Consider the following 23617-nt stretch of genomic DNA (forward strand, 5'->3'; position numbering starts at 1 on the left):
GTAAATCGACCTCCAAAGAAGTCCATGCCCTATGTGCTTCAAGGTAGACAGAAACCCCCATCCCCATTCAAGACCAAGTGTTTGTACAACCGTCCACTACCTACACGAACTTGGTAGTATGTTGTTCCGTGCGCGTCTTGTAGGTATTATTTAGCAGATGCCCCAACCTCAGACGCCACCCATTCTAACGCCCGTCCCAAGCCCCCAACCCCACCCCAAAACGCCACAGACCGCAAAGAGAAATACAAGAAAGAAGCCTCCCCGATGCAAGAGCATTCATCATCACGCGCCCGACGTGTACGTCCCGAGACCTGAGTCACTTCCTCGCCCCAAAGTTCGTCCTCGCCTTCTTGGCCTCCCGCCCGTCCGTCTCGCTGTCCTCGGCCCCGGCGAGGTGCTTCTTGCCCTTCTTGGACGCTCCTCCTCTGCCGCCGCCGCCGCCACCACCCCCTCCCCCTGTCGCGGTGCTGTTCGGCGTCGGCGCCCCGGACGGCCCGTCCCTGCCCGCCCTGCCCTCGCCGCCGCCGAAGCTGCTGGACACGGGCGTCGGGGCGTGCGAGGCTGGGGTGGAGGCCGGGGTTTGCGCGTCCTGCTTGGTGCGTCCGCGGGTTCCCCGTCAGCATACATCTCCATCTATCTTTCTTTATGATGGTGCGTTGTGCTTGCATGTAGGCGTGTAGGCGTCTAGATGTGTGTGTGTATGTGTGTTGGCGCGCGCGCGCGCGCATGCGCGCAGCCAGGTAGGCAAGGTAAGGTAGATTGGGAGAACAAGGGAAAAAAAAACAGAAAGGCGAAACGTACCGCAGCCGCGGCGGGGTTATACGACACGGAGCTCCTCGAAAAGACGCGGTTCTGATCCGTCATGCTGGCCTTGCGGCGCTGCGCCGCAGCGGCGGCCGTCCCTCCCTTGATGTAGTTGTCGAAGCCCGTGATGATGTTGCCGGTGGGCGTCGACTCGAGGTACTCGGACTCTTTGGCGAGGATGAACTCTTCGATGTTGGCCTGCGGGGTCGTCGCGAACAAGCGCGCGCGTTGGTTAGCCGCGGTGCTTCTCTCTCTCTCTCTCTCTCTCTCTCTCTCCATATCCTGGCCGGAACAAAGAATTGGGTGGTTTGGGGGGGATTGCCGCTAGCCGCCGTACGCACCAGCTTCTTTTCCGCTTGCTTCCGCTTGAAGATGAGTTCCTTCAGGAGGTGTCGTTGCTTTTCGTAAAAGGGGATTCCTGCCGCCGAGGAGGCGGCCGTGTCGCCGCTGGAGGCATTTGCAGGCGTCGCTTCTGTCATCCTGGGGTTTGGTTGCGTTGGCGGCGGTGCTGGGTTGTATGCTTTGTCGTTCCAGCTCGTCGGATGCAAGTTGAAAGATGGAAAATGGGCGACGCGGCGACCGCGTCCCCGGACGCCCCGCCAAGAGCGCCAAGATACGGCGGCCGGCCTTCCATCCGGGCCGGCTCAGAATGCCGATGATGCCCCCCCGTCTACTGTGTATTATATTCTCCAACCATCTCGACAAGACCAGAAAAGAAGCAGAATCCTGGCTTCGTTGCACTGTCACGATTCAATGCAGGTGAGGAGTCAGAGAGACATTGCTAGAAGAAATCAATTACTAGAGGTGCACACAATTTCTCTCTCTTTTTTCTTTTTGTACAGCTAGAGGAGGCTTGCAACCTGTACGCGAAGCTCGGCAACTTGCAAAGCCCGGAAGGTAAGAATGGCGGCGAGAGCTTCAGAAATCTCCCGACCCCAACGCGGCGCGCCCGCCAACCCGTGGTTCTTGTCAATGAGCCATGTAACGAAAATTGTCGTCCACCGGATGGCAGCAGAGAAGAGCCGAGCCGAGCTTCAAGCCGAGTTAGCCTCAATGTGGGTGTCTCCGCTCTTCGAGGATCTCATCTTCTTGATTGTCTCTTTGAGCTCCTTCTCGCGGAGTTGCATGGCGGATTTCGCATCACCATCATCCTGTTACCAGCTAACCAGTCAGCCAACGGGCTCTGTCGTGATGGCAACCGACGGGAACTCCATGTGAAAAACGTACCTGTTTCTGGTTCGAAGCGGCCGGGTTGTCACGGGAAGATCTCGGTCTGTCTTGAGCGCCTGCACCATCAGCCGATCTGTTCCGTCCAGTAGAGTACGAAGATTCAGAAGAGCCCCGTCGGCCCCTGGATCCGCTCCTGGGCTTCCCGCCCCGGGCACGGCGAGGGCTTCGTCGCCGTTGGAGAGACCGAGACCGGCTGCGTGACGATGAGGACCGACGCCGGCTGTCATACGAGCTGGCAGGGCTCGCGCTGCGGCCCCTGCTCCTACTCCTGGTCCTGCTCCGACGCCTGTCCGACCCGCGCGAGGCGCTCCTGCTGTCACGTCTCGACCGCCGCGGCGGAGGCGTGCGGCTGCGCGACCGCGAGTGCCGGGATGACGACATGGACACGGATCGGCTGTAGCGGCGAGGCGGGGTCCTGGATCGGCTGCGGCTGCTGCTGGAGCTCGTGCTGCGGCCGCCGCGGCCGCGGCTGCGGCTCCGCGACCTCGAATAGCGACGGCGCTTCGGCGAGCGGGAGCTTCGGTCCGATGACACCGAGCGAGAAGGGCTGCGGCGTGACCGCCGACGCTTGCCTGCGTCCCGTCGGGACACCGGGGTGCGAGACCGGGACCGGCCGCGTCTCCTGCGCGGCGGGCTGGGGGATCGCGTCATGGACCGACGGCTTCCATCCACGCTAGGGCTGCGGGTGCGTGACCGCGACCGCGACAACGACCTTGAAGAGACGGAGCGGGTACGAGATCGGGATCGGGACCGGGACCGGGAAGGTGAGCGACGGCGCCCTCTGTCGTCGCGTCGTCCTGCTCCTCCGCCGCCTCGCCGAGGTGAGCTGCCGCGGGGAACGTAGATGTCCCGGGTCCAGCCTCCCCCGCCGCGGACGCCACCGCGGCCTCGGTCGCGGAAACGCGGCGGCGAACGGGACCGCCCGCGCCCAAGCCCGCCGTGATCTCTGTCATCGCGCCCTCCGCGCCACGAGTCGCCTCGCACGGGCCCGCCGCCGCGACCGCCCCTGCCCCGCTGGCGCTCAAGTTCCTCTCGTCGCTGGCGAGCTTCTTCGGCGGCTTTATCTGCTTCGAGCTGCTGCTGCGTCAGCCGAGGGTGGCCGCGAGGCTTCCCGAGAATCAACCACGCACCTTTTCCTGCATCAGCTCCAGCTTCTTGGCCTCAAGCAGCTCCTTTGGCACGCCCTGCGGGCTGTTCTGTGCGCTCAAGAGGAGCTTCCACAGCTCCTTGCAGAACGCCGGGGTGTCTTTGTCGAGGAAACCCGTGAGCTGGATCTGGATGGACTTGATATCGGGCTGCATCATCCGGGCTGTCAGCATACGGCGGTCGAGGCGATGATGGAGGTTGGTTGGGGGGAGAACCGACAAAACGACTGCCCTCGATGAGGTCGAAGAGCATCTCGATGACGACGTCATCCTCGCCGCCCAGGAGTTCCGTGATGCGGTTCGCGATCCATCTGCTCCAGCCGCCGTTAGCCGCCATGGCTCACCATCCAAGCAGCAGGCTTAGGGTTGATCTCGTGCGGCAGGACTGACTTTTTCATCACCTGAACATTGACCTTTTGCATGTCCACCTTCTGGTTGAACTCGGGAGGAAACCGAGTGCTCTTGAGGAGCTTCGCGTCGACTCCGGTGGCCATCTTTGGCGGGTTTTGCCGAAGTCAATGCGTTGGCTTGCGACGGGCCGGCCGAATCGAGGGCGCTGTATTGTATCTGTGGTCTGGTTCTGCGAGCCTCGAGGGGTTGCGGGCAAACGTGATACCGGCGCGGTAGCTCGGCGACGGTGGTTGTCGGATCGAAGTTGGTGCCCTGGAACGCCTTTGGAAATCGTCGAAAGGCGCTCTTGGCGGAAAAGCGATTGACGCGCCGACACCGACAGGGACGGAACGAGGTCCAGGCTGAAATGTGGGCCCCTTTGGCCAGTGACGAATATGTGGGTCCTGCCGCTGCGTTTCGGGCGGTCGCATGCTTTTGCGCCCCGCCATCAAGAGTTGCAGCGCAGGCGTGGGGTGGCGGACAGGCGGGGGGGGGGGGGGGGGGGGGGGGGGCCAGCGTACATACAACCTGCGGTAAGCACAGGGTCCCGTCCCCCGACCCCCGCCACCCCCCCTAGGGGCGGGACCTCGACCTAGGTACTGTGTATGGAGCCAACTTGCACTCTTACCAACATCCTTGGAGATATGGATATTTGGTGTGGCACACCAGTACTATCTGCACCTCGCATCCCTATACGGCCTACAGCCTGCGAGTCATGAGGCATTTTCCCCCTCGTGACCTCTCGCATAGCAAGTAACGACGGAGGCCTTGGGGATCTATTCTAGGTACGAAACTCCAACCTTGTTGTGTCAGCAAGGAGCTTCCGCTCTCGTTTTTTAGCAACGCTCGGAGAGACACAAGGAGCACCGAGCGGTTTGAGATGGCTCGTCTACGAAGGGCCCGTCGTCGTCGCCGCCGCCGCCGTCGTCGAGTAACCACAGTTATCTTTGGCAATATCCTAGTGCCCCCCCGTGAACAGACTCGACAAAACCCAGGTGATGATGAGCCAGATGTATCCCGCAGTTCCAGTACTCCAACGCTCCCAGAACGCCAGTTTTTCCTATCCACATTGTATCCCAGCAATAACCCAACACACCGCCGCGGTGTCCCGAGACCCCAGGTTCGCCCACCGTAAACCGAGACCATGCCAAGTTCCCGCCCGCCCTCTCCCGGCGTCCCGTGCGCCTCCTCAACGTCCAGCCGAAGGCGGCAGCAAAGCGCTGCTCCTCGCTTAAGCATTCTTGGGGTAGATATATTTGGATCTTCCATCGACAGAGTCCTTCCTCTCGCTCAGCTGTTGCCGCGCATGCAGGGCGTCGATTTTCTCGCGCAGCTTGCTCAGGTTCCGGCCGTAGTCTTGGTCTTTCAGCTTGGCGCGGAGGTCGTAGAGCGACATGAGGGTGTTGGCACGGTCAACGTCGTCATCGTCTCCCTGTTTGGTTGCCGGCGTTTAGCATAGGAGAACGGCACGAGGGCGATGCGCTGCTCACCTCGAGCTCCCGTCTCGGCGTTCCCGGGATGGATCCATGGGCCGAGTTCGACTGGGTGTTGGGAGGGGTCAGGATCCTCCGACCGAGCTTGTCGAACCTGGCCGGCGTGCCGGTTCTTGAGAAGAAGGACGACCCCATCGAGACGGCCGAGGCATCGGATGCTCTCCGGTGCTGCTGAAGGCCGGGCCGCGTGGAGATGTGATCCGAGGCCTTCTCGTGGTCGCCCAGGTTCGGCGCCGTGTGACGCCGGTTGGCGCTGACCAAGGCAGAGGCTGCGCGGGAATCCTGCTGGTGGCCGTGGTGAGTTTGGAAGTCTGCCAGGAATGGGACAGCCAGGCAACCTACAGCCGCATCCAGATCGCTCAGGTCAGCGAGCATCTGCGCAAGCTGAATGCTCTCCATGCTGGCTCTTGTCTCTGGAAAAAGGGCCCGCCGTGCGGTGGTTCTGCCGTCATCCAGGGGAGGACGATGAAGTCGTCAAGCTTGACGATGATCAATAATGCTGCGAAGCTATGGCGGGTTCGCGACGCCGTCGGCTGGTGACCGAGAGCAACCCGGTGGAATGGCTTGTGAACAGCTGGCGGAGTCCGTCGAGGAAATGCTCTTTGGCCCCGGTAGGATTTACGCAGCGTGCTTTGATGCGGTGAGGCAAAAGTCAAATCGCAAGCATGGCTTTTTGAAATCACGGCGATCCAATCAAAGATGTCGCGCACTCGCACAGTCGGTGCCCCATGGCGTACAGACGCGGGTGAGCTTGCATCAACGTAGGCCAAAATCACGGACAGTGATATGCTGGCCTTTGTTCGTTCAGTGGGGTACCGACGGAGCCAGGCCATGCGGATGGGAATCCCTGCTCGGGATGCTTGGCATGCGGGTCGGGCGCTGTACTGTGTAAGACCCGGAACATTCGAGGAAAAGGACGACAAATGGATTACTGTGTACGGGATGCGTCTCGAGTTGTGGTCGTCAACCTGAGCCCAGGCCCGGGGGCTCGAGGGTCTGAGATTCGGACCCTGGGATTGGATCCTAAAAGGCGTCAGCGGCACCAGCGGTAGGTGTGTCGTTCATTCCGCTGACACGAATCAGCGGCTCGGCCGTTTCGAAGTCAGCGTCAAAGCAGGCCAAGAAAGCCAGCATACCGTACTTGTCCGTGTAGTACACAGTACTTTGTCGCACACCCTGTACGACCACCTACAAGAGAAGAAAAAAACAAGAAAAGAAAAGAAGACACAGAGCAATGCAGATCCACATGACCACTCTGTACCTTGTGCTATGTACAAGGTTCTCGAGTTGAACTACGTCCATTTCCCTACTCGGCACAAGTGTTGAGGAATTGCATGTAGAAGCTCTCTCTCACTCACACACACACACACTCTCTCTCGGGCCTCTCTCTCTCTCCACTTCTCCAGATTCACGCCGGAAAAGCATGCCCTTGCCAACCACCCCTGGCGCAGGTTCCGGCGGGGCCCACGTTTCCCTGGCCCGAAATGTTGGGCCGAGCCGGGCATCCGCTGCCGAAGTTCGCAACCTTCCCTGTTGTCAGGATTACATAGGTACACCACGCCGCACTGTAGCCATCCCCAGCTCAACGGCGGCCCAAGCATCGGTGGAGAGCCGCATTCCGTGTGCTTAGGACAAAAGCCAACTCCAATAGGCACCAAGAGTTCTTCATAGCTGCCCGCCAGCGCGGAGAAACCATCCGGCATGTTGATGTTCCGACGAGGCATGGCGACCCTGGCGTCGCTCAAGAGGGCCGGCAAGGTTGTCTGCATCGGCCGCAACTATGCGTCTGTGAACCCCTTGCTCCCCCCTTGGATTCCGTCGGCCTGTTCCGGCATGCGCGACGGCCGGCTGCTAACCCGCCCCTCCCTCCAGCGACCACATCGCCGAGCTCAACAGCGCCCGGCCCAAGCAGCCCTTCTTCTTCCAGAAGCCCACCTCATCCATCCTGCTGCCCGGCGAAGGCCCGGTCCTCCGGCCCAAGGGCGTCGACCTGCACTACGAAGTCGAGCTGGCCCTGATCCTGGGCAAGCGGGTGCGCGACTTCAACCCGCAGGATGAGCAGGCGGCGCTAGACGCCATCGAGAGTGAGCCTTTTTTTTTTTTTCCCTCTCTCTCTCCCTTCCGCGACTCCATGTCCACGGGCGTCTCGGTGAGCTTACAGGGTGGGAAACAACCGTAATCCAGGCTACGCCCTCAGCATCGACCTCACCGCGCGCAACATCCAGAACGAGGCCAAGAAGAAGGGTCTCCCGTGGGACATCAGCAAGGGCTTCGACACCTTCCTGCCCCTGAGCAGCCCCATCGGCAAGGCGGCCATCCCGGACCCGCACAACATCGAGCTGTACCTGACGGTCAACGGCAAGGTGCAGCAGCAGGACTCGACGCAGCTGATGCTGTTCCGCATCCCGAGGATCCTGGGAGACATCTCCAAGGTCATGACCCTCGAGCCGGGCGACATCGTCCTGACGGGCACGCCCAAGGGCGTCGGCCCCGTCGTGCCGGGCGACGTGATGCGCGCGGGCATTCGCGTGGACGGGAAGGAGCTCGAGGAGGCGAGGCTGGAGGTGAAGGTCGAGGAGTCGGCCAGCTCGTATGAGTATCGGGAGACGTGAGCTCTGCCGCGCTGCGGTTTCCGAAGCGAACGTCCCATGGACGGCGCCGTTTTGTGTCTGCTCGCGGCAACGGCTTCCCTGGTTGAGTGAATCCTGCCGTTGTTGGTATATATACACACGCACATATCTAAGCGCATATCCATCTCTGTTTTGCGTGGCTGAGAATCAGCCTCCTTCTCTCCAGAGTGCCATGAGTTGCGTGACGGCCAAGTACTATTGAGGAGAGAGACGTTTAGCATGGGTTCGTTGCCGTACGTGCTCCTCAACCGGCGTGGGAGGAGAGCTGGGTGGTGGACTTTAGTTTTTGGTCTCATTTTTGTTCGTATCTCATTTTCTTACATTTCGTGCGAGGCTCACCTGCAGCGTGCTGCTAGATGGCATGATACAATCATCGCACCGGTGAGAGGCCCCAAAACATCCTCTCGGTGCTCTTCACACTCCCAACTTCTCAGTCTTCTCAGAGAGCCCTTACCCCTTCCTTCCCCTCATGCTTTCTTCCGTCCCTCCATCACGCCAGATTCGGATCTTGAATCGATCCCGGCTTCGGACACCAATCCGCCACCTCGCCGCACTTCTTGCACCTCCTCGCCTCCTCGTCCGCCCGAAACTTCTCCACGGCTTCCTTGATCTGCGTTCCCAAATCGGTGCAGTGGAACGCCGCCTCGTGAACAATCGCCCGGCAGTCCTCGCGCGCGCAGTACCAGCGCATGCGGTCCAGGGTGCCCTCAGGCCGGCGCTGCTCCAGCACGATGCCCACCGTGTTGGCGAAGCGCACCGGATTGTGCGGCGTGTTGCCCGGCAGGAGGAACATGTCCCCTTCGCGGATGATGATGTCGCGGAATTGGCCGTCGTCGACGACCTTGAGGAGCATGGCGCCCTTGTGCTGGTAGAACCACTCGGGGGTTTGGTTGATGTGGTAGTCGGTGCGGGCGTTGGGGCCGCCGACGATCTTGGGGGGTGGCTGGGGTTAGCAGCTCTTCTTCTTGGGTGGGAAGACGAGAGACATCGGATGCCGAGAGACAAGACAGGGGGGTGGGGGGGAGGGGAAGGCGAGTACCATGACGGTGAAGTCCTCATTGTAGACGCAATAGTTGTTGATGGGGGGCTTCAGAAGGTGAGAATTCTCCTCCAGCCTGCTGCTTGTGAGTTTGATGGCCTTGAAGAGACCGAGCTTGTCATCTAGGTCTGTCATACCACTTGGGCAGGTTCACAGGCGGGGCAAGCATGTTGGAGGGCCAAGGGGCTCAAGCCGCGCAGATGGAAGTTTTGGAGGTGAAGATACTACACAAGGTTTGACAGGGCAAGAAAGGTTTCAATGATGGTTCGCTAGTGGTGTTGTCTCGAGAGTGAGTTGCATTGAAAGCCATGAGCGGATTACAACAGCCGGTTGACTCTTTTCTCGATGACATCCTCCCCGCAATCGGACGGAACTCGGTCTCGGTCGGGAAGGCATCGAACCACGGGGCGCGCGTAAGGGTCCAGGAGGTCAATGGTGGCACCTCGGCCTCTTGGAAACTGCACATGAGCGAAGCTCTGGTAAATTTGTTGGCGCCATCAAATCTCTCGAGCCACACGTCGCTCTCCTCATCCATTTCATGCGCCTGTACTATACACAGTAGACCTTGTCACCGTTGTCGGCATGTCGCAAAGGAACTGGGTGATCTGAAGCTCTGACGCAACCGGCCCCCTCCAATGCCAAGACTACGGTAACGACATTCGGTGGGCCCAGCTCAAGGACCTGGCCGTTTCGGGTCTTGGCATGTATTCGGGCCGCGCCTCAGGTCCCGTCAGGACACCCGGCCTCTTTCCCAAACCAAATACCTACGTGGACGTGGTACCTGGTATATGACAAGCGCCACCACTGTATTTCTGATTGCCCATCGTTGTTTCAGCATCTGCCTCTATCTTGGTTGCAATTCCGTATAAAGCTGGCTTGCCATCCGTATTCCGTAATTCCTCAGCGTTGTCGGGCTTCTTCTTACCATCGTTCCAAGCCCTTTCTTCACTCCTTCGCATCATGGATCACTCCTCGCATGACCACCATCACCACATGATGATGGATCACTCTGATCATTCCGGCCACGGCGATATGGGCGGCAACCAGTGCAGCATGAATGTCGGTTGTTCTTTTTTTTTTTTTTTTTTTCCTTCTGGAAGCCTTTTCTTCCATGGCATCCCAAAGTTCAGGCGTAACAATGCTGATGGCCGCTCGCTCTAGATGCTCTTCACGTGGGACACGACCAACCTGTGCATCGTGTTCCGCCAGTGGCACATCTCCTCCAACCTAAGCCTCGTGGCCTCGCTGGTCGCAGTCGTGCTCATCTGTGCCGGCTACGAGGCGCTGCGTGAGGGAATACGGCGGTACGAGGCTGCTCTGGCGAAGAGGGTCGAGACCGCGCCGCGTAAGTGTGGACTTGTTTTGTTTCCTGCTGCCATGCCACTGTCCCTCCCCCCCCTCCCTTTGATGCGAAACTCCCCGAATGCTCTGTACCTATCGGCGGACTTCCTCGCTAAGAAACCTCCCCGGTCGTTACCGAGTCTCTCAATCCCGGCCGTACGAACCTCACTACTCTGATGATGAGTCTGTTGCTGAGACACCCCTTTCGCTGCTCGCGCCGCCCACAGGTCAGACTCGGACGCGCCTCACCCAGCGCGCCCACGTCACCAAGGCGGTGCTGTATGGCATTCAGAACTTTTACGCCTTCATGATCATGTGAGTCTCCTCTCCACTCCTCTCCTCTCCTCCCTCTCTCGCCGCTCCTTCGCTCGGGAAAGGGCGAGACTCGCCAGCCAGAGGATAACGCTAACGGGGAGGGGGGGAACAGGCTCATCTTCATGACCTACAACGGCTGGGTCATGCTCGCTGTGTCGTTTGGCGCGGGGCTTGGGTACCTGGTGTTTGGCGGCAGCACGGCCGTCACGAAGGAGACGGCCTGTCACTAAGCCGGATGGCCACGGCGGAAGCATCATGCCGGGGACAGAAGATCCCCAGGTCCAAGAGCACCCAAACCTCCACCGCAGTGTACCTGATTGATAATATGATAGCCAGCGGCTCCCCACGGGAGAGGCCGCCCATCTACCGGTCCCCCGTCTACATCTTGCTCTCCTCCGCCTTCCTCCTCGCGCGCTTTTCTTCGTCCGTGACCTCCTTCGCCCTCTTGGCATCCTCCGCCGCCAACGCGCCTCCGGGCCTCTTCTTCTCCTCCAGCCTCCCCATCTTGGCCAGCATCTCAATGATCTCCTCGTCGCCAAAGTGCGTGTTGTGCTCAAACTCGGGCTGCTCGCCGTACGCGATGGTGGCGGCGTCGACCAGTATCCTCGCGGTCATGCCCCACACCTTGTACCGCGTCTCCTCGTCGTCCCCGTCCGCCCCGTTCTGCTCCTGGGCGGGAGCGGGATTGCCGTTTTCCGACGAGGAAGAGAGGGTCGCAAGCCTATCGGCCTTGCTAACGTGGGGCTTGACGACCTTTTGGTTGTTGACGGGCACGTAAAAGAAATGCATGCGCCAGGAATGATCGTTCCATGTCGTCCTTCAAGACGAGGATTAGTTGAAAGGGAAAGCGAGGCAGTACCTAGGCAGGCAGCGGTATGGGAGAGAGAGAGAAAAAAAAAAAAAGAAAACGTACCAGTTCCCTTCGTACCACTTCCCCGGCGGCAGCGCCTTAGCCCCGGCCGGCGGAATCTCGTCGGACTCCCTGAGGAAGTTGTGAAAAGGCGCCGAAAACACCGCCGCAACTTCTTTGGCGTCGAGGCGCGGTATCAATGACACCCCGGTTTTTGGCGTCCGTGAGGTGGATGGTGATGGTGATGATGATGATGGTGATGATGGCGATGAATATGGTGACGGCGATGGTGGCGATGATTGGTCCTCGGTCGTTAGAGGTGGTGATTGTTGCCTCGGCTGCTGTTGCCGCGCCGGCGAGGGCGACGCTAAGGGAGACGGCGCTCGGCCGTCACCCGTGTGCAGCAGGGCGACACACGGCCGCACCACTATCTCGGTGCGTGCCAGGTTCATGGGCAGGTAGCACAGGTGCTCGATCCGGAAGGGAGGAGGCAGCTTGCCGTCGTCCAGGGGCAAGCCGATCTCTTCGTAGGCTTCGCGCCGGGCGATTTGGTCTGCGGCGGAGAGTTAGCTGTGCGTCGTTGAAGGGGATGGCAGAGCAGGGGCCCCATGTGGACGGCTCCGAGGGGCCACGGGCAGATGGCGCAGGCTAGCTGCCAAGTGGGCGGGGGAGGGACACATACAAGGCGTCTCATCCAGGCTATCAGCCTTGCCTCCCGGAAGCGCAGCATGCCCTGAATCGGCGAGTCAGCACCGGTCACCCCCACTACCGTCAGCAAGCACCTGTCCTGGTGCCGTAGCCAGCAAAGAACGCACCCGAGAAACTGCGCAGGCTGGCGGCGCGCATGGTGATGACAACACGCAGGTCGCCGCGGCGGTCGGCATACAAGAGCAGCAGCACGGCGGCGCGGCGGCTCAGCGGGAGCCGGTCCCATAGCGGGAAGGGTGGCGGCTTGTAGGCGCGCAGCCGGGAGATGGCGGCCTTTGCCAGAAAGAGGTCAGCATGCGGTTGGGGAGCACACGCATTTTCTGGGACGGGGGAGGCAAGAAAGAGATAGAGAGAGAGAGAGGGAGGGAGAGGGAGAGGGAGTGTGTGTGTGTGTGTGTGTGTGTGCGTGCATGATGGTTACTTACCGCAGATGCGGCGTTTAGAGGAGCCATGGCGTGGACATCCCAGTACGAGCACTCGACGTTGGGATCTTCGGCAGAGACGGACTCGGAGTCGGAGTCGGGCTCGGGCTCTTCTTCGGGCTGGGGGCACTCGGCGCGGTCGCCGTCTTCTTGTGGCTCTTGGTCGGGCTGGTGGAGCGGAAGAGCGGTGTCAACCAGGGGCTGGGGCTGGCCTTGGAGACCCTGGATGACGGATTGAAGGGCTCCTGGATCCCGCGACGCCACGCCAGCAACTTCTTGTGCCTGCGCCAGGGGCTGCTGCTCGGAGACGGCGGGGGCCGAAGTCATGGTTCTCTCGTCGTGAGGGCTGGCACGGCGGTGTGAGATGCAAAACACCGCTTATACGTGCCTGGCTGGGCCGTTACATGTACCTAGGTAAATCCGGGTCATGTGCTACCTACCATGTTCAGGTTGACCGAAAAGCCGACGACCGTTCAGTTGGGTCGGGCCAATGTTCGGATAACAGACCCCGGGAACCGTCCCGATCAAGTGGATTCAATTGAGGTGGTGTAAGTGGGGGGGGGGGGGGGGGGGTAGCTGTCAGGGCCAAATGCCGGGCTGGACGCCTTGTCGTAAGGTAGCGCGGTGGGGGGTGGGTGGTCTAGGTAGGTTGTTGGGCTCTCCCGCTCTGCAAAATGACGTGTCACCCAAAAGTATTGGACGCATGACGACGGACTCGAGAACATATCAGAGTGAAGGATGCAACCGACATTTTTCGGGGGGTGGACCCGTAGAAACATGCTAGAACGTTTATACCTAGGTACGCAGTAGTTACTACTTACACAGCACGGAAGCGAGCTCGCACTCGAGGGCAAAAGCTTTGAGAACCCACGCAGGTCTCCGGACAAGCAAGTTTTGTCCAAACGGTTTATACAAAGTACAAAGTAAGCTAAGGAAAATCACACCTAGTACAGATCGAGATGCCTTACCCAAGGTAGGATGTGCCTCGGGTGTCCTTCCAGCCGTTGAACTTCCACCTTTTAGCTTTGACTCAAACCCTCCGATTCACATCCACGCCAGCACCACCACCAGCAGCGCCATGAGCATCGTGAGCAGTAGCGGCAGCTGAAGGAAAAAGAGGTGGTGGAGGCAGCAGCGGTGGCGGCTGCGGCGGTGGCGGCGGCGGAGCAACAGGAACCGAACTCGCGATCGCCAACCTCTCCTCCGACCCGAACCCAACGCCAAACACCACCCTCGACCACCCTCCGCTCCCCTCCACGTCCTCAGCCGCGTCGCCAGCCGCCTCGGGCCCAACCCGCCGCCCATCCGGCATCACCCGGATGCTGCTCTTCAGCTGCTCGCGGCGGCGCCTGCCTTCCCCGCCCGCCGCGAGGCTGCTCAAGCCGGTGGCGCCCTTGTTGAGCAGCCCGGCGGCGGCGGTGGCGACGGCGGCGGCGAGGTTGTTCGTCCTGGCTGCGAGGGAGGAAAGGTGCTGGTTGATGAGGGATCGGGGTGCCTCGGGCTCTTTGGCGATCGGCGCGGAGGCCGGGCTAGCCGCGGCCGTGGCGGCGGGAGAATCCCGATGCATGGGATGGCGGCGGTCGTGGGAAGGAGGGAGAAGGGATGGCTGTCCGTGGCTGTGTTGCGAGGGAGGAGAGCGGCGCATGGGGTTGGCAAAGCTGTCGGCTGGTTGCGCCCGGGGGGACACGGGCGAGTTGAAAGGCGTGCTGCCGATAGGCGGCACGGGGCTGCTCGGGGAGGGGACGGACCGCCGAAACACCTTGGCCACGAGAGAGCTGCCGCGGCTGGTGCGGCGCGGAGAGGGGGCGCCGTCGGGTAGGCTCGAGGTTGGGGTGCTGATGTCGCTCGGGAGGGAGAGGGGTACGGAGCCGCCCGTCTCGGGGGTGCCGATCTCGTCGTGGTTGCCGCTGCGTCCCCAACGGCGCTGGCTTGGATTGCGCGACGGAGACGGCGAGACCGAGAGCCTGCTGCGCAGGCGGTCGGGGAGGCTTCCCAAGGTCCTGGCTCCCAGGGACCGACGCGGCTCTTGCTGCCAAAAGGCTGGGGGGCTTCGTGGGTAGCGGTCGTCGATGCCGGGCGCAGAAACCGGGCGCAAGAGCATCTCTGCGGCCAGGCGAATCGTCGCGTCGGGCTTGGATTGTTGAGCGGTCAGCGGGTCTTGTCGTGCCAGCTCTTGGGCAGCCTCGTGATACAGGTCAGGAGCCGACTCGATCCCGGGCGTGTCTCGACCGAACCCGAGGCTGAACCTCTCAAATCGCGGCGAAAGAGGGGATCGGGTCAGCTCCCTAGAGTATCGGGGGGAGCACGAGACGGGTCGCTCAGGGCTTCGGCCGGGTGGTCGTGGAGGATGCTTCGCAATGCGCAGGGGGCTGGGCATGGCCGACGAGTCGAAGCTGCGCCGGACGTGGCGGTCGGCATTGCGGTATCCTGAGCCTTGTTCATCGCCGTGCTCGCTGCCCGAGGAGACCTCGCTGTCGAGCGGTTCCTTGTGCCCCCCGTGCCTCTGCCCGGGCCGTTCGGAAGCGACCTCCAGGCCCGTGATTTTGTGGATCTTCTTTTCCGAGCGGTGGCCGGTCGGCGTGGTCTCCCGGACGGACGGAACATGCTGCATGCCCGTGACCTCGTACACCGTGTAGATGGGCGGTTGGGCCTGCGGTGGCAAGGCAGCGTCGAGCGGTTCTTGGGCCCCATCTGCGGAGCGTAGCCTCAGGTCCGGCGTTTTCTTCTTCCTCTTGAGATGCTTGCCTGTGGCGTGCTCGGATTCGGCAGGGTTGGGCTTGTCCTGGTGGCTCTCGGCCGGCCCCTCAAGGCGAAACATCAGCAGGATGCTGGCCTCGTCAGCCGACATGGCCGGTTCAGGGGTAGCCAAGGCGGCGTCCACCTCCTGGCCGAAGGCGATGACGCCGGGGTTTCGTCGGAGAGATGATGGAGGCAGGAATTCTTGTCTAAGATTCTCCAGGCGCCTGCGAGGCGGCGGCGAGAGGGAGTCGTAGGGCGGAGCAGACCTCGTGCGAACTTCGCACAGAGTCGAGGTGGAGGCGTCGGGACTCTGGGAACAGGTCATGGCGAGGTTGGGCTGCGACGTCGTGATCATGACCATCGAACCCCGGCGACCGCCATGCTGATAGAAGGCATTTGAAGATGAACCCTCAAAGAAGTTATTCGGCCCGAGGGCTGCTGGCCATCCTAAAACGGACGGTCAACCTGTCTGTCGGGTCAGGGGCGAAACAAAGACATCTCGATGACGAGGCGGTCCGAATCCTCGCTTTGTCTCCGCCCTCCATGACAAACGACTCCAATCACGGGGCGATGGGGTTTCTTTCTCCCACCAGCGGTCAGAGGCATGCCCGCCTTTGAACCGTCGCCGCCCATCGGAAGAGCCAGCAAAGAGACCCGTACGTTGGAAGCCAACCTTTCTACTTCACGCAATCGTTTGACTGTTAGGGCTGGGACGAGTGAGAATGGTCCGACGTCGCCATCTCGGAACATCAAGAGAAACGACGCCGGCGGTGTCGATAGCATCCAATTAGTCTATATCCGGTCTGCCGTCTTGTCAAAACATGCTCATGCCTCTCTGCCCGTTCCTTTTGTTCCAAGCGCCACTTATGCAAGATGTAACCGATAGACAAAGTCGGAATGAGACACATGCGCCCGCCCCCCCTCCCAGGCCCACCACGAACGCCCCGTTGAGTCCCGCTCAGTCTTCGTCCTGATATTTGTTTCCTTGTAGGTCTCCCAGGAGAACCAGGTCATTCAAGCCCATGCCCAAGGCCGAGTTGCGGATCCATTCCGTCTCGACGCGGAAAAAGATCCAGACCCAGCGCCGAAACACCTCCAAGAACTGAATCAAAAAGATGGAGCTTTCAAAGTCGCCGATGCGATCCATGCGGGGGCTCAGCTTGATCGTCCAGGTGCAGCGCAGCACCAGGTCCATGGCGATGACGGCGTAGTACACCCCGGGCTTGTGTATCAGCAGCGTCCTGCGCAGGCCGAACGGCTGGTCCGGCGCGTCGCGGTCCTTGGTGAAGAGGGTCAGGTCCCAATCCTTGGTCACGTCCCAGTAGAAGCTGTAGAGCGAATTGAGCAGGCAGGCCGCGACCCAGGCGCGGAACAAGCCCGGCGATCCGTCCTTTTGGCCCCTCAGCATGGCGCCGAGCGTGACGACGGGGAACGCCGTGGCGTACTTGGCCGCGTTGGCCAGGTGCTGCCCTCCCCAGCCCGTGGCCTCGCGGTACGGGGCGCGGCGGACCCGCACGAACTCGATCAGGCACTGGCGCAGGCGGATGGTGCTCGGGATGGCCATGATCAGGGGGACGATGACGGCGCCGCCGCAGCCGCGGTCCGGGCGGGCGGTGGCGGAGCCGTCGCGGCCGTCGAAGAGGAACATGCAGATGCACACAAACAGGTCGGCCAGGATCTTGGCGTAGCTCGTCAGCACGTCGGCCAGCAGGATGTCGCCGAACTTGCCATCCTTGGGCTCGGCCAGGCCGCCGACGCTGATGCGGCGCAGGGTCCAGAGCAGGCGGCTGCGGCCTGTGTGGGAGACGGAGAAGCGGCGGAGGGGGAGGGCGAAGAGAAAGGCGAGCGCGGCCAGGTTGGTCATGGGGATCCAGTCGTAGTCGATGACGCGGACGGGGTCGCGGCGGGTGACGAGCCAGAAGATGAGGATGGAGGCGCCCGAGGCGAGGGAGAGGAACGACGCAAGGCGGTAGGTGGAGTGGTGGTGGGAGAGCTGCGACGAGCTGGACCGGCCGGGATAGCGGATCAGCGCGGGAACGTCGATTCGGCGGATGTGCAGGAAGTGAAGGTTGATGCCCCAGCCCCAGACCGCTACGAAGGTTAGCGACGATGCTTTCTAGCTGGTTGCCGCGTTGCCACGTCCAAGAAACCCACCCAAGATGACGATGAAGGCCACCCTGTAGGGAAGCGGAAAGGTAAGGCTGAACGAATCGAGCTGGTGCTCGACCGCAGGGTCACCGTCCATTGTGCCTGTTGTGTGCGCCGGCCGACGGCATCGAGAATGCTTGGAGGTGGGCGGAGGAGTCGAAAGCTGGTTTAGACAACCGGAAGGGAAAGATGTGCAAAAGCACCGTTCTCTGTTGGAACCCAACGCATCCGGGATGATGCAAAAGAGACGAAGTTGCTTGCTTGGTGGTAGGTTGTCCAAAAAAAAAGTGGCCCCCCCTGGAGGAAATGGTAAATCGAGCCCTGGCTGGTATCTTACCCCTGTACCGTGTAACTAAGATACCTACGCAGTAACTGCTGCGTGGGTAAGGGGCGGTACGGTAGTTCACTACCAGTTACCTAATTCAGGTTGTCCGTACCGCCAGGCAACCTTGGAACTGGAACATTGGAGAATCCGCGTCCCGTCCGGCAGGTCCACGCTGGGTGCCCAGGCTGCTTGGTGGGGGGGGGGGGAGGCCCACCCGCTCAGCGGGCAGCGGTTCCCTGAACCCCTGCATCCCTGCTGCGCTTGATCCGAGGTCCAGACCGCATGTGCTTGCAGCTGCTTTGCCGAACCGAGAGAGCTTCACCCCCCAAACATCCAACAATCGCGACGAGCGATAGCGACAGGCGACAGGCAACAGGCGGCATGCGATAGCAACAACGACGACGACAGCGAGGGAAACATTGACGATAACAACAACAGCAAATACAATTCCATCGCTGATTGACACGCAATACCCATCATCCTCCTCCTCCTCCTCCTCCTCCTCCTCCTTCACCACCACCACCATGCCGTCCCAACCGCCCCCCTCCAAACCGCCTCCGCCACTCACCTCCTCTCCCTACCCCTTCGCGACCGCCCCCGACATTATCCGCGCTCATCAGAAAGACGCCTACTTTCAAGGAGTCCTCACCAACCAGCTCAGCGACCTGCACCGGCGCCTACGCGGCGCACGCTCCGCCCACACCTGGGCCACCGAAACGCGCACCTTCGCCGACGCCCTCTACCTCTGCCTCACCACCCTCATCGGCAACCGCACCCTCGGCGAAGAATACTGCGACCTCATCCAGGTCGAGGCGCCGTCCCATCCTCTCTTCCCTCCCACCAAACCCCAACCAGCCGCCGCCGCCACCACCACCGCCGCAACCACCACAGCAGCCGACCCAAACCCCCCCAACCACGACGGCCCGTTCCTCCCCACCATCCACCGCCGCGCCGGCTACATTCTCACCTCGGTGCTCCTCCCCTACCTCGGCACCCGCACCCTCCCCTCCGTCCGTTCCTACGTCCGGCGGGTCCTGCGCGCCCGCCTCGCCGCCCTCACCGCCGCCGGCCGCGACGAGGCGCGCGACAAGTCCGGCCGCCCCAGCGCCGAGTACCGCGTGTTGCGCTACCTGCTCACGCACCTGAGCGCCCTCACGAGCGGCGCTCACGTCCGCGCCGTCGCCCTCGCCGTCTTTTACTTCACGGGCGCCTACTACGAGCTGAGCAAGCGCCTGTGGGGCCTGCGCTACGTCTTCACCACGCGCCGCCCCGTCGACGGCCCCGCCGGCAACGGCGTCGGCGCCCGCGCCGGCTACGAGGTCCTGGGCGTGCTGCTGGTCGTGCAGATGCTGGTGCGGGGGTGGATGCACGTCAAGCGCGAGCTGGCGGTGGCAAGGGCCGGGGTGCTGGTGGCCGGCCACGACGACGACGACGACGAGGACGGGCTTCACGAAAGGGCCGGCGGCATGTTTGGCCTGGCGGTCGACGTCAGCCTGGACGAGAACGCCTACACCAGCAACAACGAGCTGCTGGACGGCGCGGGCGGGCCCGGGTCGTCGCAGAGGAGCTTGGCCGAGATTGGTGCCATGGCGCACACGCCGGTCCCCAAGGGCGGGAGGCCGAGGTACGACATGGCGGTGGGCTCCGAGGTCATGGGGTGGATCAAGGGCGCTCAGCAGAGGACGTGCACCTTGTGCCTCGAGGAGATGAAGGATCCTGCGGCGGCGCAGTGTGGCCATGTCTTTTGCTGGGCTTGCATCGGAGATTGGGTGAGGGAGAAGCCCGAGTGTCCTCTGTGCAGGAGAGGGGTCATGGCGCAGCATATCCTGCCGCTGAGATCGGTTTGAGTCGGTCACTGTACCTATCAGCAGGGTTTTTTTTTTAAGCAAGTCATGTGTATCCAAAGTAACGATTAATGTCATCACTCAATCTGCCATTGTTGGGCATCATCAGCATGTCGCTGCAGCGTGCGAGTCGTTGGACTCGGTGGCCAAACGAGCAACTAAATTAGGTAGCCGGTGTATTACAACTATACTCTGGCAACCCATATCGTACACTAAATGAAGGTTTTCGTGGCAGACAACAACAATCATACACTACATATCCCCCAATCATAACAACAACGAGAACATCCGCCCCTCTCCAACAAAATTGTACGCGGGGGGAGGTTGGGGGGGGTTCTGGCACCCGCCGTCAAGGAGAGGAGGAGCCAGCCCACTTCCCCCTTACCCAGTTTATCATCCCCGGTAACAATAAAAACAGAAGAACGATACAAGGACAAGGACAAAAGAAAGAAAATAGGCTCTTCCCCGTTCCACCAAGGTAAGATAGAAAGTTAGACAGGTGAAGGAAAGAAAGAATCAAGAAAGTCTCGCACAGAATGAAGACAAAGAGAGGACCTCTCTCTCACCAGGCCTTGCGCCCTGGACCAAAGGAAAAGAGAAGTAAAGGAACAAGAAGAAAAGGACTTGGTCAAAGAGAAATCCTTCAAACCTAAATCCCAAAACATAGCAAAGAGGTATCATCAAGAGGGAAAATAAAGAAAACATGCCACATGCTACACATGCCATCATTACCCCCCAACCCCCGACCCCAACCCAATGCCATGCTGATCCCCCAGATGCCGGCTTTTTACCCCCAATGCACCCCAACCATGGCCCACCTCTTAGGAATCGAGAGAAAACAAAACAATCTCACCCCTCTCATTCCTCTTCATCCTCAACGACCTCCACAGCTCCTTCTCCTCGTCCAGCTTGCTAGAGCTGGCTCCAGAAGCGCTCCGCTCGCGGTGGTAGCGCTTGAGCGCCTTGTTGACGCTGCAGCCCTTGATGCTGTCGGGGCCCTTGTTAACAAAGCTGAGGAAGTGCTCGGCCGGGGGCTTGTAGATGATCAGCGCGCTCGACTCGTCGCCCTCGCCCTTGCCGTCCTTGGACACGGGCCGAAACTCGAGCAGCTTCGGCTCCTTGGGCGCATCGATGGCCTTGGTGCCGCTGGTGCTGCTGCGCTTCTTCTTTTTCGTCTTGGAAGGCGTCGAGCTGGACTTGGTCTTGGCGCGCTTCTTGGATGACGACGCCGATTTCGGCTTGCTGCCGCCGGCGAGCATGGTCATCAGGCTCATGCCGAGCGTATCATTGCCGCGGCTGGACCGATGATGCTTGGACTTGGACTTCTTCAGCGGGCTGGCGGGCCCCTCGGCGTCGCCGGATTCGTACGACGCCGGCGACGGCGGGAGAGGGAACATGGCGGATTTCGACATCATCCGGCTCAGCCCGCCCGTGAGTCCCGTGTGCAGGGTCGGTGGGGCATCCGTCATGGGATGGTCGGTGACATCGATGTGTAGCCGTTTCCGTTTCTTGTCCTTCTTGCTGCTGCTCTCCTTCTCAACGTCCTTCATCTTCCTCCGGGCTTCCTTGGGCGCGGGCGTTTCAAACCCGTTTGGCGCGGATCCGGAGCCGGAGCCCCACCGCATCAGCGCCTGGTCGTCCTCCGGTACGTCCGTCATGTCGTTTTCCTCAGGTTCGAATCGGACAAGCTGATTGTTCTCGCTCGGCTGAGGCGGGGCCTGCGCCGTGGCCGGCAGCGAGACGTGCGACGCGGTCGGCGTCGGGTTGTTGACGAGGAAGTCAAAGACGTTGAGCGAAGACTCGTCGGGGACGGCGGGCGGGGGGCTTGGGGCCTCGGGCATGCGGTTGAAAGACTTGAAGGACTGGTCGTCGTCGTCATCGCTATCGTTGCGCTCCCGGTACCGACGCCAGTCGTGCCTGTCTTCGTCCTGAGCGTCCTCGACGTATGCCGTGTGGGCCATGGCGTCCGGGGCCGGTTGGTGGTTCTGATTCTGCGGCTGGCGGTTCTGGTTCTTCGCGGGAGCCGGCTGGTTGTTTTGATTCTGCGCGGGAGCCTGCTGGCCCTTGGGCTTCTTCTCGCGGTAGAGAGCGCCTTGGTACTTCTGGGCTTCAGAAATGCAGCTCTGGGACCTTGTCAGCGGAGTCGTCGCTCAAAGGAGGTCCGACCAAGCAGAGCCGCCTACCGTATGCGCGCGGTACTGAGTGCCGGGGAAATACGTCATGCAATCGATGCAGGTGAAGGTAGCCCCGTAACAGCGATTTCGGTGCGGGTCGAGCTTTTTCTTGGTCAAGACGTCGCCGCACGCCTGGATGGAGAGGAAGAGATAAGAGTCAGACGATGCTATTATTCAAGACACTGCACAAGCTGATTTCCGCGACGGGCGAGAAGAAATGGTGAAGCGGGTATCCGTGGCAAGGGAAGACGATGGAGAGAGGGAGGTGTGATGGACGGGAAACAGGGCGAAGGGAGGATCGCCTTGGTCGGACACGGAGGGGTGTGTGTGTGTGTATGTGTGTGTGCGGGACGGAGGGGTGAAGTGCCAGGGTGTGTGACCCGCTGGGACCGTGTCCCGTGTAAGTGGTGGGTGGGTGGGCGCGTGTGATGTCAGGTGAAATTGCCCTCCGACCGAGCTGGTCATGGGAGGGGTGGTGCCGGGCAAGCAAGGCGACGGCGGGGGGGGTTGGAAGGCTTTGGATCTGGTGGGTATGTATTACCCCCCCAAAGAATGTGGCTGTCTTTGGCCATAGAAGCCCCCCCCCCCCCCCTCTCTCTCTCTCTCTCTCGAGAAGCATGACGCAGCAAAAGAGAAACATTGCTCACCTCACACGAAAAGGACACCATGATGGCGACAGGACGGGAGGTTCAACCTCCCGGTTCGTCCCAATTGGGTATGCTCCTGTTCAACCAAAGATTGCCAAGAGGCGGCCGGAGCGCTCTGCTTCCGACTCAATCGACCGGGGAAGGCTGTGATGATGGCCCGATCTCTTTGGCAAGGTTAGGACCCTCGATGGTCGGCGTTGGTCGAATGCCGTGCGTTGCGTTGCCTGTGGCTGGCTGGCTGGCTGACTTGAAGGTGGTGAGAGTGGTGGGGTGGGCTCGTGGTGTTTTGTTGTTCGGAAGATAGAGAGCCAGAGAGAGGCGGGACCGAGAGGCCGAGACGGAGACAGAGAGAGAGAGAGAGAGAGAGGCTGGTGTGGGTAAACCAGGCTGGGTCCAAGCCGGCGTCAAAAGAGAAGTGGGAACGGAACCGGGAGCCGAGCAGGCGGGCAGGGCTGCTGATGTGATGCTGCGCCTTTGGGCACGAATGGGAGCTGGAGGAACTGACGAGCAAAAGAAGGACGCGGGCAGCCGGTTTGGCGTGGGGACCTCAGCGCACCGCGCAAAATCGCACTGCGCTAGTTTGCCGACTTCGGGTCTGGTCCCGGTGGGGGAAACCGATCAGGTGGTTAGGATGCGCAAGATTTGTGGTGACCTGCAGAAATTTTTTTAGGTGGGTGCGGCCATGAGAAAAAGTCGACTTTGACGATGTTTTTTGGTTGGACATTTTTTGGGCGCTGATGCAGGTTGGGAAGGGTCCACAATCCACAACCATAACACACTCCTTCAGCCCCGCCTTCCTCCCCTGGCAACCCACGACAACCCGCCAGAATGGGGACGACGGTGCGACCCGTCGTCCCGATTCGGACATCAGACCAAGGCCACTCGGGGCAACAAGGCAGCGGGCAGGATGAGCTGATGGGAGCCGCGGCCAATGAGCGAGCCACCGAGGTGGGACCTGCTGCTGCGCCTTGATGGTGGGGTGCTGTGGCATGTCCATCCGCCTGGTCCGCCATCCTTGACACGAAACTCGACTGAGGCGCGCTCCTCGTTGGCTACCATCCTTCGGGACCATTCAAGCGAGCGCGCGCGTCCCCCCCTCCCCCCCCTCCCTCGATTCCAATTTAAGACCAATGCCGGCATGGTGCTATGTACTAGTACATACTGTACGTTTGCCGTGGTTGCATCTTGTCTTGACGGAATGCTACTGTGCGACGACGCACAGAGGATGGCTTGAGCGCGGGGTGGGCGGCATGCAGGTTCGGATCATCCTCTATCGTCCGTGAGGTCAGGTCCATGGCCTTGACTGCAGGCAACGACTAGCGGAGCGCAAAACAGGCCCATGCGTCGGGTTCCAGGTTCCATCAACGCAAGGA

General features: G+C 61.1%; 11 protein-coding genes across 11 annotated transcripts; 3 read left to right on the forward strand and 8 right to left on the reverse strand.

Moving 5' to 3' along the window:
• Positions 1–316: 316 nt before the first annotated feature.
• On the reverse strand, positions 317–1283 carry VTJ83DRAFT_283 (uncharacterized protein; the record flags this gene model as incomplete). Its single annotated transcript, XM_071009143.1, has 3 exons — positions 317–589; positions 802–1002; positions 1146–1283. 3 exons carry the CDS (start codon positions 1281–1283, stop codon positions 317–319), a joined length of 612 nt encoding a protein of 203 aa, XP_070869636.1.
• Positions 1284–1838: 555 nt separating this feature from the next.
• On the reverse strand, positions 1839–3673 carry VTJ83DRAFT_284 (uncharacterized protein; the record flags this gene model as incomplete). The annotated part of the gene is made up of 5 exons (XM_071009154.1): positions 1839–1955; positions 2032–3108; positions 3165–3329; positions 3400–3490; positions 3570–3673. The coding sequence occupies 5 exons, from the start codon at positions 3671–3673 to the stop codon at positions 1839–1841; spliced, it is 1554 nt and encodes a 517-aa protein (XP_070869637.1).
• A 1127-nt stretch (positions 3674–4800) lies between these two features.
• Positions 4801–5461, reverse strand: VTJ83DRAFT_285 (uncharacterized protein; the record flags this gene model as incomplete). Its single annotated transcript, XM_071009165.1, has 3 exons — positions 4801–5001; positions 5060–5347; positions 5405–5461. 3 exons carry the CDS (start codon positions 5459–5461, stop codon positions 4801–4803), a joined length of 546 nt encoding a protein of 181 aa, XP_070869638.1.
• Positions 5462–6784: 1323 nt separating this feature from the next.
• VTJ83DRAFT_286 (uncharacterized protein) lies at positions 6785–7674 on the forward strand (the record flags this gene model as incomplete). Its single annotated transcript, XM_071009176.1, has 3 exons — positions 6785–6846; positions 6935–7146; positions 7247–7674. The coding sequence occupies 3 exons, from the start codon at positions 6785–6787 to the stop codon at positions 7672–7674; spliced, it is 702 nt and encodes a 233-aa protein (XP_070869639.1).
• Positions 7675–8182: 508 nt separating this feature from the next.
• VTJ83DRAFT_287 (uncharacterized protein) lies at positions 8183–8900 on the reverse strand (the record flags this gene model as incomplete). Its single annotated transcript, XM_071009187.1, has 3 exons — positions 8183–8623; positions 8732–8807; positions 8869–8900. 3 exons carry the CDS (start codon positions 8898–8900, stop codon positions 8183–8185), a joined length of 549 nt encoding a protein of 182 aa, XP_070869640.1.
• Positions 8901–9691: 791 nt separating this feature from the next.
• On the forward strand, positions 9692–10617 carry VTJ83DRAFT_288 (uncharacterized protein; the record flags this gene model as incomplete). The annotated part of the gene is made up of 4 exons (XM_071009198.1): positions 9692–9790; positions 9893–10076; positions 10213–10387; positions 10500–10617. The coding sequence occupies 4 exons, from the start codon at positions 9692–9694 to the stop codon at positions 10615–10617; spliced, it is 576 nt and encodes a 191-aa protein (XP_070869641.1).
• A 148-nt stretch (positions 10618–10765) lies between these two features.
• On the reverse strand, positions 10766–12694 carry VTJ83DRAFT_289 (uncharacterized protein; the record flags this gene model as incomplete). Its single annotated transcript, XM_071009209.1, has 5 exons — positions 10766–11204; positions 11301–11790; positions 11920–11970; positions 12053–12218; positions 12371–12694. The coding sequence occupies 5 exons, from the start codon at positions 12692–12694 to the stop codon at positions 10766–10768; spliced, it is 1470 nt and encodes a 489-aa protein (XP_070869642.1).
• Positions 12695–13397: 703 nt separating this feature from the next.
• Positions 13398–15467, reverse strand: VTJ83DRAFT_290 (uncharacterized protein; the record flags this gene model as incomplete). Its single annotated transcript, XM_071009221.1, has 1 exon — positions 13398–15467. The coding sequence occupies one exon, from the start codon at positions 15465–15467 to the stop codon at positions 13398–13400; it is 2070 nt and encodes a 689-aa protein (XP_070869643.1).
• Positions 15468–16064: 597 nt separating this feature from the next.
• Positions 16065–17351, reverse strand: VTJ83DRAFT_291 (uncharacterized protein; the record flags this gene model as incomplete). The annotated part of the gene is made up of 2 exons (XM_071009232.1): positions 16065–17197; positions 17261–17351. The coding sequence occupies 2 exons, from the start codon at positions 17349–17351 to the stop codon at positions 16065–16067; spliced, it is 1224 nt and encodes a 407-aa protein (XP_070869644.1).
• Positions 17352–18103: 752 nt separating this feature from the next.
• On the forward strand, positions 18104–19426 carry VTJ83DRAFT_292 (uncharacterized protein; the record flags this gene model as incomplete). Its single annotated transcript, XM_071009243.1, has 1 exon — positions 18104–19426. One exon carries the CDS (start codon positions 18104–18106, stop codon positions 19424–19426), a length of 1323 nt encoding a protein of 440 aa, XP_070869645.1.
• Positions 19427–20244: 818 nt separating this feature from the next.
• VTJ83DRAFT_293 (uncharacterized protein) lies at positions 20245–22265 on the reverse strand (the record flags this gene model as incomplete). The annotated part of the gene is made up of 3 exons (XM_071009254.1): positions 20245–21546; positions 21607–21729; positions 22245–22265. The coding sequence occupies 3 exons, from the start codon at positions 22263–22265 to the stop codon at positions 20245–20247; spliced, it is 1446 nt and encodes a 481-aa protein (XP_070869646.1).
• Positions 22266–23617: the final 1352 nt, after the last annotated feature.

The sequence above is a fragment of the Remersonia thermophila genome, chromosome 1 (assembly GCF_042764415.1).
Source record: "Remersonia thermophila strain ATCC 22073 chromosome 1, whole genome shotgun sequence".
Classification (NCBI taxonomy): domain Eukaryota; kingdom Fungi; phylum Ascomycota; class Sordariomycetes; order Sordariales; family Chaetomiaceae; genus Remersonia; species Remersonia thermophila.